The sequence below is a fragment of the Tympanuchus pallidicinctus genome, unplaced genomic scaffold (genome assembly GCF_026119805.1).
Source record: "Tympanuchus pallidicinctus isolate F22 unplaced genomic scaffold, pur_lepc_1.0 scaffold54, whole genome shotgun sequence".
Lineage (NCBI taxonomy): Eukaryota > Metazoa > Chordata > Aves > Galliformes > Phasianidae > Tympanuchus > Tympanuchus pallidicinctus.
The window spans coordinates 296,919-310,647 of NW_026294774.1; the positions used below are offsets into that span (position 1 = coordinate 296,919).

General features: G+C 47.9%; 3 protein-coding genes, 1 long non-coding RNA gene and 1 pseudogene across 8 annotated transcripts in view; 3 read left to right on the forward strand and 2 right to left on the reverse strand.

Annotated features, from left to right (window-relative positions):
* The window catches only part of LOC128091903 (olfactory receptor 14J1-like), a 335,467-nt gene that overhangs the window by 123,767 nt on the left and 197,971 nt on the right, over window positions 1-13,729 (reverse strand). The gene's annotated exons all lie outside the window — the stretch shown is intronic.
* LOC128091882 (olfactory receptor 14J1-like) overlaps window positions 1-13,729 on the forward strand; it is a 148,651-nt pseudogene that overhangs the window by 95,804 nt on the left and 39,118 nt on the right.
* Window positions 1-13,729, reverse strand: part of LOC128091909 (uncharacterized) — a 233,459-nt gene that overhangs the window by 60,747 nt on the left and 158,983 nt on the right. The gene's annotated exons all lie outside the window — the stretch shown is intronic.
* The window catches only part of LOC128091878 (olfactory receptor 14C36-like), a 112,862-nt gene that overhangs the window by 27,037 nt on the left and 72,096 nt on the right, over window positions 1-13,729 (forward strand). The window lies entirely within an intron of this gene.
* LOC128091885 (olfactory receptor 14C36-like) lies at window positions 2,091-3,038 on the forward strand. The gene has a single exon (XM_052705292.1). It carries the CDS (start codon window positions 2,097-2,099, stop codon window positions 3,036-3,038), a length of 942 nt encoding a protein of 313 aa, XP_052561252.1. The 5' UTR covers window positions 2,091-2,096.

Sequence of the window (13,729 nt, forward strand, 5' to 3'; positions counted from 1 at the left end):
TTAAAATCTGTCACGGAGTTGACCAGATCCATCGATGTCTGTGACAGGGGCAACAGGCCTCTGCCCTCCCCCTCCACCCCCGTCCCACAAAAATGGGAAGGAAGGAAGGGAGGAAAAGAGCGGCGGCAACAATCTATGGAGGAAAACTTATTTCACTATAATATGGGAATACAAGGTAACACAAAATATACAATTTAATTGAAATTGAGACAAATAAATCAGACAAGATGAGAGAGAGAGAGAGAGAGTTCCCGGGGCCGAGTCAAACCTGAACAGCCTGGAACGGCCAGGAAAGCACCTCCAGCACCCACTGCAAGGCAGCCAGAGAGCGCCCCCCACCCGGAAGGGCCAGATCCCGTGACTGCTGTAACGTACAGGGATGGGAACCTGGGATTGGGGCACGGACACTTTAATACCTTGTACACTACGTGATGTTTTGATGTGGAATACTGAAACCCCAAAACAAACAAACAAAAAAACATAGAACCATGACAGTCTATCACCTCTCTGGCCGTCAGCTGATGCTCAGGAAGGAGGTGTCTCTCTCAGGGATGTCCCACACACTTCACAAGCACTGGCACACATCCTGCAGCACCCCAGGCACCTTGGTCATCACCCAGGGTCTGTGTGTGAGCAACTGAGTCCCCGCTGAAGGACTCAGAGCAGGAGCTTGGATGCAGACAACTCCTTGTGCACACCTGAACTGAATCAGCAAAATCCCTGAAACTCCTGTGTCCTTGAAAAGCTGAATCCCATTTCAGCTCCAGGGTTTCCATGTAGGGATGAGATGCCTGCATTGCCTCAGCTGGATCACTGGCCTTCCCCTGGGAAGTCCACCTCCCTCTGTCCTTGTCTGTCTGCCCTTTTTGTTTCAGCAAACACTCTCTGGTAGGACTAATTACATGTTTGGAATCAGTCACTGTCCCCTGGACGTTTGGTGGTTAATTGAACAGATTCCAAAGTACAATAATGATGTTGTTGTCTTTAAGGGAGATCCAGGGACATCTCAGGGGAGATCAGTGGGCAAGAAAAAATCACATCCTCTGCTGCTGAGCTGGGCCGGGCTCCTGGGACACAGGGAGCTCCTACAAGTGGGCAGTGCTGCAGAGAGACAGCTGTGCCGAGGAACAGCTCTTCTGCACAGCACAGCAGGGCTGGGGGCATGATCCGCAGTGACATGTGGATAGAAGAAAAAAGAGAGAGAGATTATAGGATGTGCTGTTAGCAGGCTGCGAGCTCACTGGAGAAGCATTACTCACAGCCATAGACGCGGTAAGTCTGGCTGCAGGCAGTGCTGCTGCTCTTACTGGAGGGATCACTGAATCGAGGACATCCCATTGCAGATCAGGCTGCAGAGAGTCTGTGTTTCTTTATCATGAAGAAGACATGTTCCATATGAGGGCTTCCCACCTCAGGACAGGGGCTTTCTGCTGCCCCAGCTGCTCCCTGGGGCAGGAGGCTCACGGGTTCACTGCATGCCAGAATGTTTCTAAGGGCACTGTGCAAGAGGAGAGACAAGGCAGGGATTTTACTTTTCCTATTCTCATGGGAAAGAAAGGATTCGGGACAGAAATCTAAACGGGGCAGATAACTTTGAACACAGCTCTGAGACTCCTGAATCACACCTCTCTCACTCACTTGTTCTGTGAACAGTCACAGAGTATGTGCTTTCAGCCTCCCCTCTCATGAAAGATGAAACCAAATTACAATACTATGGTCTTCTGCAGACATGAATAATGCACTCATCCTGCAACCAGGCAGCTTTCTCAGAACAGAACATTTAATGGGACATAATTTGGGACTGGGTGCTTTAAGAGCAGCTGGGGTAAAAATAGGAGACATGGAAACAGATGAAAATATCCAAGGAATTGGAATAAGATTTAAAAATGTGAATAAATATATAAGCTCCATAATTATCCTCTGCATTTGAAATGCTGAATTTCATGAAAATAAACTCAAGTTACAGAGTAAAATGTACATTAACCAATGTGAAGGAAAATACTTTACAGTATGGTGAGAGGAGTGCCTCCAAGCATGATCTTGATTCATCATTTTCTTCTGCGCTCTTAGCAGGACACCGTGTCCAGGAACTGCAGATGCCCAACAGCAGCTCCATCAGCCAGTTCCTCCTCCTGGCGTTGGCAGACACGCGGCAGCTGCAGCTCCTGCACTTCTGGCTCTTGCTGGGCATCTACCTGGCTGCCCTCCTGGGCAACGGCCTCATCAGCACAGCCGTAGCCTGCCACCACCGCCTGCACACCCCCATGTACTTCTTCCTGCTCAACCTCGCCCTCCTCGACCTGGGCTGCATCTCCACCACTCTCCCCAAAGCCATGGCCAATGCCCTCTGGGACACCAGGCACATCTCCTACGCTGGATGTGTTGCACAGACCTTTCTGTTTCTCTTTCTGATATCAACAGAGTATTGCATTCTCACCATCATGTCCTATGACCGCTACGTTGCCATCTGCAAGCCCCTGCACTACGGGACCTTGATGGACAGCAGAGCTTGTGCCACCATGGCAGCAGCTGCCTGGGGCACTGGGCTTCTCCATGCTCTGCTGCACACTGCCAGTACATTTTCAATACCACTTTGCCAACACAATGCCATTGACCAGTTCTTCTGTGAAGTAGCCCAGATCCTCAAGCTCTCCTGCTCAGAATCAGACTACCTCAGGGAAACTGTGAATGTCTATTTTAGTCTTTGTTTAATCTTTGGTTGTTTTATATTCATTGTTGTGTCCTATGTGCAGATCTTCAGGGCCGTGCTGAAGATGCCCTCTGGGCAGGAACGGCACAAAGCCTTCTCCACGTGCCTCCCTCACTTGGCTGTGCTCTCCCTGTTAGTCAGCACTCTCTTGTTTGCCTACCTGAAGCCACACTGCCTTTCTTCCCCATCCCTGGACCTGGTGGTGTCATTTCTGTACTCGGTGGTACCTCCCACAGTGAATCCTTTCATCTATGCTGTGAGGAACCAGAAGCTCAGGGATGCCCTGAGGAAACTTTGGGAAATTCCCAGCTATAGCAGAAAATATTAGGACAACATTTTGTTTCATGTTGTGTTTGTTATTTCCTAAAGCTTGCATTTCCTTTTAAATACAGTTATCTTAATTATGTTATTATAGTTACGTATGTATTTTGTTCCAGCCCTCTCATGTGCCTGCAGAACTACGTAGGTACATGTGTATAAATGCAATGAAGAGGACAGCAGACATTTATTTCTCTCAGCTCACTTTTCTTCCCTTCTCCTCCAGAGCTGGAAGAGAAACCCCCTTACACAGCAGGGATTCAGGAGCCAAGGGCCCAGCTGCCAAATGGAGCAGCAGCCCAAATTTCCTTGGAGGCTGCCCCTCACTACTCAGTGGGCTTCTGCACCTCACTGCCTTCAAGTCAGGGCTGCTGCTTTGCTGGGCCACGGTGATGGGCAAGGGCAAGATGAGGTCTTTTGAGTGCTGCTCTCTTTCCACTTCCATGCCTTCCTATTGTACCTCTACACTCCTGGTAGCCCTCGGGTCTCATATGAATTGACAGCAGTCCTGTTGTCTCTACAGGGCATCCAGTGGCATCCACTGGCAGTGAGGTGGCAGGCAGGAACAGGTCGTATTTGTCTCACTGCTGCCACCACCATAAGACAAGGGCTACTTGTCGCAGGCTAGCAACATGACACAGGGTTCTTGTGCAAAATCTCTCCTTTATTTTCCCATGCAAGGTTTTTATTGTCCAACACATGCGTTCAGGGCATTTCCACTAAACAATCCACTGGCTAGAAAACAAACAAGTTTCAAAACAAATCTTCATAACAGCAGCAAGCTTATCTTATGCTTAGATACTGTGAGAAACACGCTCAAAATCAACAATTTCTAATCAGGCAGAGATCTCTATGAAGAGCAGTTTGTTCATTATTGCAATAATGGGTGCACACCCTACTGACAAGGGAGAAATTGCACAGCTAGTTTGTGAAATCCGTTCCGTTGTATACTCCACGTCCAACGCAGGTAAAGCTTCTCTTGGCACTCATTGGTTGAGCATCTCAGGCTCACAATCTTCTGATTCTATAGCTATGGCTACACTTCCATAGCTACTGTTGCACTTCCATAGCTACATTTACACTTACACCATGCAATTTGTGTCACCAACCCAATGTCTTTGGGTATGTTGAGGAATTTATATAGCAGTAGGAGGACAATAAAATCACCCATTCTGTCTCTCCTTTACCTTAGTGCCAGTGCCAATTCTACCTAGGTTGAAGCACTCCAGTCTCAATTTTACTCTATTCAGGAGTTTTGTTTGTAAAAGGTTACTTATCCTATGCTGCATGCAGAAAATACTGGAAAATTCCACTGCAGAAACACAATCTCACAGGCACATGGCCATTCTAGGCCCTTCTGGACACAAATTTAAGGGGATTGTATTTGCACCATGGTAAAACTTAGTATCATTATAATGATTGTTAATATCATTATTGAACCGCCTGGGTCATCCTGAAATCGAGGCCCATCTGTCCATGTGTGGGTCATTCAAGACTCACGTAGCCACAAAAGGGAGGAAATTACACTCAGTCACATTTGATAGCAAGCATTAAAAAGGTGACATCTATCAGGTGCTTATCCAGTATAACTTTACCAAACAATTTCTGCCTTCTCATACTTAGGGATTTTTGGGTGTAGATAGAACCATTGATACTGCTCCATTCTGAGGCATTTTCAGCAGTACAAGTTGTCGAAAAATCCCATAGAATCTTTTCCTGGTTCGATATAAACTCTAGGATGGTTGTATTCACAGACCGACAAATGGCTTTCATGTTGAGGCAGCCATCCCCACTTCATCTATTAGTTACTCGGTAGGCAGCATTATACATTTGCAAACACCACCCAGATTCAAGTATTTCTGAAAAAAAACGTAACCAACCAGTTGGTGTGTCCAGCAATGCCCTTAGCCTGAGAATATGAGGGAGTGTGGCACAGCCACCAAACCCCTTCCGACTTGGCCCAGTCTTAGAATCATAGGATCACAGAATCCTTGGAGTTGGAAGGGATCTCTGAAGGTCATCTAGCCCAACTCCCCCGCAATGCACAGGCTCACCACAGCTCCATCAGGTTGTCCAGGACCTGATCCAGTCTCACTTGGAAAGGCTCCAGGGACAGGGCATCAACCACATCAGTGGCCCATCTGTGCCTGTGCCTCTCCACCCTCACTGTAAAATACTTTTTCCTTATATCTAACCTAAATCTACCCTCCTTGAGCTTGAAGCCATTTCCCCTTGTCCTATTGCCACAGACTCTGCTAACGATTCTGTCCCCTTCTTTTCTGTAGCTCCCCTCTCAATGCTGACAGGCTGCTCTCAGGTTACCTTGCAGCCTTCTCTTCTCCAGGCAGCACAGCCCCATCTCTCTGCCTGTTCTTGTAAGAGAGGTGTTCCATTCTGCGGATCAGTTTTGTGGCCCTTCTTTGTACGTGCTCCAACAGGGCCATGTCTCCCCTGTACTGAGGACTCCACATCTGGACGCAGTACTGCAGGTGAATTCTCACCAGCGCACAGTAGAGGAACAGGATCACCTCTCTCACCCTGCTGGCCACGCTTCTTCTGAAGCAACCCAGAGTACAGCTGGCTCTCTGGGCTGTGAGGGCACATTGCTGGCTCACGTCCAGCTTCCCATCCATGGTCGTGTCAACCACACCTCACAGCTTGGGGTTTCATGACTGACAAAATAAAAGGAAAGCACAAATGGCCTTGGAAACGTGCAGCGTGTCACTGCCCCATGCTTCAAGATAACAGCCATGTATCATCCTGTGGTTTTACCTGTGTGACCATGGAGAGGATACGAGGAAGTGGGATGGAAAAACCCACCTCAGCCCTACAGACACGGGCACGTGAGGTGCAAGGGAGTGCAATCACAAGAGAGGGTCCTTCCAGGAAAATAGTGGCTCCACTTTCCAGGGAGCCTGATGGTCTGATCTTATCTCTGAGATTGTCAGTGGGCCTTCTGGTTTTTACACACAAAAGATGAGTAATGAATACACAAATCAGAACTCGAGGGGCCCTGCCTCCAGCTAGGTAGAGGAAAGGGGCAATTGGGTTAATTGTACTGTATGGATTTGATGGCCTGGCACATCAGGACCACAGAAATATGAGGCTCGAGCGGACACTGGTGCACAATGTGCACTAATGCCATCAAGTTATAAAGGGACAAAACTGATTTGTATTTTAGGAGTGACAGGGGAATCCAAGAGTTAACTCAGCTAGAAGCCAAAGTGAGCTTAACTAAATGAGTGGCAAAAGAATGTTTGTGATTACCACTGTGACTGACCCAGAGGCTCCATGCATCCCTGCTACAGAGTGCTTTGGGAGAGAGCAATTCAAGGACCCAAAAAGGGTCCTGGTGGGCTTTCAGTACAGCTGCCTTAGAGATGGAGGACATCAAGCAGCTGTATACCTTGGCTGGTTTCTCAGAGGACCCTTCTGTTGCAGCTAAACCTTTTTGAAACCCTTTTGTTTCTCCCTCATCATCTGATTCACGAAGGGCAGAATCAAGGAGTAATCAGCAAGATTCACTCACCCATTTGGTCCTCCATGCTCACTAATGTCCTATTTGGCACAAAAGTCTAATGGAGAGTGGAGGCCGAGAGGACTATCATGGCCGGAATGAAGTCACACCACAGCTAAGCATTGCTGCACCAGGCGTGCTAGAACTCCAATACGAACTGGAGTGAGAGGCAGCCAAGTGGCATGTCACAACTGACAATGGCAGTGCATTTTTGTCCTTCCATCTGGCAGCAGAGTGGAGGCCATATTTGGCTTTTACTTGGAGGGGCCATATGCATCAGTATTTGGGCATGTGTGTTATACTCAGCCACCCTGAACATGGCTAGGCAATGAAGGGTGTACATGAGACAAAGGCCGTTTTGCTCCCAGGGCAGCTGGGGAGTATAGCTTGGGCTGAAGAGAGAGAGAGACTTAGTTCTCCTTATGGCACATGAATCCATTTTCTCAGCTCTGTATTTCTGGGTGACGTTTTGAACAAAATAAGTAGAGAAGAGGTTCAATTGGCCTCCACGTAGGCATCTTTCACTTCAGTTAGAGAGATTTCCCACCAGAAGAATATCTCCAGATCCAGCAAGAGGCAGCTCAATCAACTCATCTGAGTAATTTTCTTCTGCTTGGGCACCTGTTAATGTTAATTCCTGCCTGTCACTACCCAGGTGTCCTGTCTGTGTTAGGACAAGGGAGAGTGGCTTTTCTACTTAACTCTGTCTCTGACAGGAACAATGACATGGCTGGGAAGAAAAGTGCTCTCCCACACAGAGGGAAAGAACACCAAGGACTCCTTCAGTATTTTTCCACGTATCTTCCTGCAGAGCCTTAGGGACATCTGCAGGGAGCCTAAAGGAATCCAAGGGATCCCTTGTGCCTCTGCTGCTGAGCTGGGTTGGGCTTCTGAGATACAGGGAGCTCATACAGCTGCTGGTACAGGAGCAGTTTCTCTGCACAGTGCAGGACTGAGAAGATATGGCCTGTAGGTGACAACGAGGAGACTGAAGGGAGAGATGCAACAGGCTGTGTAGAAGGGAGAAGGCTGAGTTCACTGGAGGAGCAATGCTCGCAGACCTTAACACAGTAAGTCTCTCTAGGCAGGGCAAAGTACACAAGACCATCCAATCTCTCTCGGTCTTCTAAGACTAGCATATCAGTCAGGAGGCACTCCATGCTTCTTTATTGCAGAGCAGGACCTGCTCCAGCTGAGAGCTTCTGTGCAGCAGCATCAGAGCACAGCCCTGAGGGCTGCGCGTCCCAGGATGGCTGCAGGCTGTGCAGCCAGGGCTGCAGCCGGGTGCCCAGGGCTGTCCTGCAGAGCAGGTCCTGCTGTGCCCCAGGGGCTGTGTGCCGGGGCAGGGACTGTGCTGCCTGCCAGGCTCAGCACTCAGCCTGCCTGGGGAGCTGCCCAGGGCGCTGTGGGGAGACGTGTGGGGGGAAGGAGCCCCCCGGCAGGGCAGGGCAGGGCAGGGCAGGGCAGCGCACGGGCCTTTGCTTCTGCCTGGGGCAGGGCATTCATGTATCCACAGCAAAGCAGGAAGTTCAAGATATCTTTCTGCCAGTACAGGAAAAGCAGAGCTTGTGTTTTGGTTCAGTTTGTGCTTTTAGATTCCTCATAAAGGGAAGGGAGAAGAATTTAGGATACAGCAATGAGAAATCTGAATCATTACATTGAGAGATCATCAAACCTGACAGGAACTTTACAAATTATCCATGCCCACTCCTCTGCTTGCATGCAGCAACTGAATCCCTTTTGTTGGACACATCAGTGTTTGTGTGGCCTGCTGCTTAATACCTGCAGAGAAGGAGATGCTCATGAGCACTGCCCTGCTGCCAGGAGGGGTCTGCAGGGCACAGCTGAGTGCACAGGGGCAGGGGTGGGGTCTGTGGGTGGTAAGAAATAGCTACAGCCAGTAGCACCAGGATGCAGATACGGGGACAGAGACAGGGAACTTGTCTCAGAATGGCTCTGCAGGGTGGGTTTGGGCTGCCCTCCATCTGTCCCTCCAATGCAGATATCTTCCTATGAGCAAAACCACCTGTGCGTCCCTCCCACCCGGCACAGCCTCTGCCTTCTTAGCCCTGGGGCCAGGCCATGAGCTGCAGCCATAGCTCTGTAGAGCAGAGTTTCATCTCTCCAGACATGGGCTCCTTTTGATGAGAGATCCAAGAGGCTGAGAGTTACACCCTGTGACTTTGCAATCTGAGGGGTGGTAAGGAAAAGGCTTTCTGGAGTGCTGGCTGTCTTTTCACTCCTTGCTTCCCTTACCAGGTGAATCACAGTATACTTTTTCTCCTTTCTCCATGTATGTGTCATGCTACTTTTCTCTCTCTGGCACTTTTGCAACAGCTCCTGTCTCCTTTGAGCATTTCAAGCTCCGTGCGGTGCGGTTGTTTCAGTTTCAGGAGTGAGCCCTCACCCCGCAGGATCTGGAAAGCTGCCACAAGCTCCAAGATGGGCACAGCTCCTTTGTGGCCTTTCTCCAGCCCCAAGAATCAGAAGCCTCACCATGTTCCTTTCCTCCTTTTCCCCAGAGCAGAGCTGAAGAAGAGAGGAGTTGGACAATGGCTCTCTGCACAGCCCGGACATTCTGCCTCTGAGCAGACTTGTGTTTATACTGAGAACAAAGAAAGCCCTGAAGAATTTTTCCATTTCTTAAATTTTATGGGGTAATCTGAATCCCAAAGAGGCACATAAGTAGTTGATTATGTTACCTCTTGTCTTCTGAAGAGCAAGGTGAGAAGTTTACTTTCATCTGTGTGCATACAGAAAAAAAAGTTGTTTAAATTTCGTTACTCATTTGGAACCAGGAAAAATACTGTAGTAGAATATTTGGAATTGGTGCAAAGTCAGACTGTACACTAGAAAATAAGGGCATATGCAGAGGATTGAATCAATTTTATCTTCATGAGCCACATTTCCATGCCCAGAATGGGAGCATGAGATCTCTAGTTCTGATATTAGGGACACGTCTGAAGGAGGGTGAAATATGAAGAGATGAATCCCTCCTTCTTCTCGTACACAGGCAGATGGACAATGTACCAATTTCATCTCTCATTTTGATCAACAGGGAATATTCCCACAGAGATAGTGGACAGAATCTGACTCATTCAACTGCAGAAAACATCCTTCTTCAAATGCAGGAAAGATTGGTAAAAACCTTCATTTGTCCACTGACTTAGAGCAAAACTGATTCCTCGAAAGGCAGGCTTAGCATCTCTGTTCCTTACCATTCCTCAATAGGTCTCCACACCCAGAAGTAAAAATGTCCAACATCACTGAATTCCTCCTCCTGGCGTTGGCAGACACGCGGCAGCTGCAGCTCCTGCACTTCTGGCTCTTGCTGGGCATCTACCTGGCTGCCCTCCTGGGCAACGGCCTCATCAGCACAGCCGTAGCCTGCCACCACCGCCTGCACACCCCCATGTACTTCTTCCTGCTCAACCTCGCCCTCCTCGACCTGGGCTGCATCTCCACCACTCTCCCCAAAGCCATGGCCAATGCCCTCTGGGACACCAGGCACATCTCCTATGCTGGATGTGTTGCTCAGACCTTTTCCTTTCTTTTCTTCATCTCAGCAGAGTATTGCATTCTCACCATCATGTGCTATGACCGCTACGTTGCCATCTGCAAGCCCCTGCACTACGGGACCTTGATGGACAGCAGAGCTTGTGCCACCATGGCAGCAGCTGCCTGGGGCACTGGTTTCCTTAATTCCCTGCTGCACACTGCCAATATATTTTCACTGCCTCTCTGCCATGGCAATGCTGTGGATCAGTTCTTCTGTGAAATCCCCCAGATCACCAAGCTCTCCTGCTCAGATTTCTACCTCAGGGAAATTTGGCTTCTTTTGGTCAGTGCCTCTTTAGCATTTGGATGCTTTGTTTTCATCCTTTTCTCCTATGTGCAGATCTTCATAGCTGTGCTGGCGATGCCCTCCGAGCAGGGACGGCACAAAGCCTTCTCCATGTGCCTCCCTCACCTGGCCGTGGTGTCCCTCTTTCTCAGCACTGGTATATCTGCCAATCTGAGGTCCCCGTCTCTTTCTTTCCCATCCCTGGACCTGGTGGTTTCATTTCTGTACTCGGTGGTGCCTCCAACACTGAACCCCCTCATCTACAGCATGAGGAACCAGGAGCTCAAGGATGCTCTGAGGAAAATGATGTCATGGTCACATTTGAGCAGGGATAAAATTCTTATCTGTCTCTATAAAGGACTCACAGTCTGCTCTGTTACAAGCCTGTATTATATTTTATACTCTTTATAATTTTTCTTTATTTATATTAATAGGTACAATTTTCTTTGCTGTTTGTATATATATATATATGTGTATGTAATCATGTGAGTGGTTTTGTTCCTAAAGATATGTTTGGATTCCAAAAAATATCCTGAGGCATCACCCTGTTCTCTTTCTCCTGGAGCCCATATGAACTCTGGGTCAGTTCATATGAAGTCTGGGTCAGTGGGCTGACTCTCACAGCCTCTGTGTTCCACCTCTGTATCTGCAGGCAGATGAGATGCCAACAGGCACCGTGGAGCTGAAACAGGCTGGATTTGCAAAAGGGATCAATGTATTAGAATATGGACCAATACATTACATTAGCAAAAGGAATCAGATTGTGGTCATCCCAAATCTTCCCAGGTTAGGTTTGCTCAGTGTGTGAACAGCTCTGTTTTTATCAATAAACACGTTTCACAGAAGCACTGAAATCATACAATTTGCATCCACCAGGTGCAAGGACTTGTTCTTCAGTTTGGTATAAACTTTTGGAGTTACAGTGCACCAAGATAGAAAGTTGCTGACTGTGGCAAAACAAGCAATGGAAGTTTTCCAAATTGGGGGAAAAGAGCTAAAAGGTGAGCCATAATGGCACCATGGTGAAGAGGAAGATGAAATAAAGGGGACGAAGTAGGTGCTGTGAGAAAGAGGACATGCGGTGTCAGGGGCTGTGCTGGGGCACATCTCTGTACCACTGCACGCATGCTGCCCCACACAGTGCCTGCACTGAGCTGCCAGGGGCTGCCTGTGGGGTGGTAGAGCCGGGCTGTCCTGCAGAAGGGAAGGCACACGGAGCCTCGTGCTGCAGGGCTGGGACCCCAGAATCACCTGGAACTCAGCGCCCAGCTGTGCTGTGCTCACCTTGCCTGGCTCCCAGGTGCCCCCTGTGCTGCTCTGTCACTGCCCCTCCTAGCAGGATGGGGGAGAAAACAAAATCCAACAATTCCTGGGTCGTGGCATAAAGGTTCTTTATTCTTTCCTTGCTTAAAACTCAGTGACAACAAGTGGTGTGCGTTAATGGCTACATATCAAATGCAGGGTTTTGTTTGTTTGTTTGTTTGTTTTTCTTTTTTTTCCCACACTTTGTAACAGCTATTGAATTCAGTGTTCCTTTCACATTCATGTATTATTGAAACTACACCTAACCCACCACACATTTGACTCATACTTTAGGTAATTCAAATGATTTGCAACACAGAACTCTGCTCACCGTTCATTAGAATTTCACATCCCTCTCATTCCCTACCTACTTACTCTAATCAAAGTTACATGCCATGTTTGTGTTTCATATTTGTTCTCTCACATCCTGACCTATTTTCCTAATATTTAACAGTAACTTCCTAAATCATCCCTGTGTACAATTTAGATATTTCTGTCCTCACTGTCAGACCCAGTCTGTTGTGTCCCTGCAGTTCAGGTAAAGATTCACTTCTGAATGCTTTGGTCATGTGCTGAACTCCACACCATTCCAATAACAGCTCTCTGGATCCCAAAGTGAAGGTTGCTAAGTTACAGAAGCACACTTATCCACCAGGTGCCAGTTGTAAGCAAAGCAACAATCTAATAAACAATTTCTTTGTGTGTGCTGGAAAAAGATGTTTTACTACAATGCAACCTTTGTCCTCAGATTTACTATGCTTTGTTTAGCTCAATATTTTAAGGATCTAAATGAGAAAGCAGTATTTTCCCAATACTTCATTAAATGTTGTAGTTTTTTATGGTCAGAATGATAATGTGGGTGCTTTTTCAATACATCGGTTACACAGACTGGTACAAAAATCTACCTGGATTTTTGGAAGTCCTTTGTCATGGTCCCACATCACATCCTGATCTCTGTGGAGAGATATGTGAGATGGATTTGAAGGGCAGACTGCTCATTGGAGAAGAAATTGGTTGGAAGGTCGCAGCCAAAGGACTGTGGTAAATGGCTGTCTGGGAAATGAGCTCCACCAGGTGGAGGCCGATCACAAGTTCTGTCCACAGGGGTCAGCCTTGGGACCAGAGCTCTTCAACATCTATCAGTGGCATGGATGACGAGATAGAGCGCTCCCTCAGCAAGTTTGCTGATGACACCAAGCTGCATGGTGCAGTTGGCACGACAGAAAGAAAGGCTGCCATCCAGAGGGACTGGACAGGCTTGAAAAGTGGGCCCAAAGAAACACCATGAGGTTCAACAAGATCAAATGCCAGTTTTTTGCACTTGTGTCAGGACAATCCCAGGTATGAGGGAAGAAGTCCTGGAGAGAACTGGGGAAGGACTTAGAGGTCCTGGTAGACAAAAACTGTAACAGGAGCCAGCAGTGTGTGCTTGCAGCCTGAGAGGTCAACTGTGCCCTGGGCTGCATCAACAGAGAGGAGGTCATCAGAGCAGGGGAGGGCATTGTCCTTTTCTACTCAGCCCTCAGAAAGACCCATCCAGACTATGAGATAAAGCTTTTGGAGAAGGTCATGAGGATGATTAGGCTGGAGGACCTCTCCTATGAAGACAGGCTGAGGGAGCTGAACTTGAATTGCCTGGAAAAGAAAAAGCTCCAAGGAGAACACATTGCAGCTGTGCAATTCTATTAATAATTCTATTAATAATTCTATTCTATGATTCTAATATTTAAAGAGACCTTGGAAGTAAGAGGAAAAATGATGTTTTACATGGGGAGATCATGATAGGAGAAGGGGGAACAGTTCAAAAATAAAAGAGTCGAGATTTAGATTAGAAACTGAGGGGAGGGGAGGTCCTGGCACAGGCTGCCCAGAGAAGTTGCAGATGCTTCATCCCTGGAGGTGTTCAAGACCAGGCTGGATGGGGATCTTGGGCATCCTGATTTAGTGTCTGATTTAGTGGTTGGCTGCCCTGCCTGCAGTGTGGGGGTTAGAACTAAATGATCTTCAAGATCCCTTCCAATACAAGCCATTCTATGCT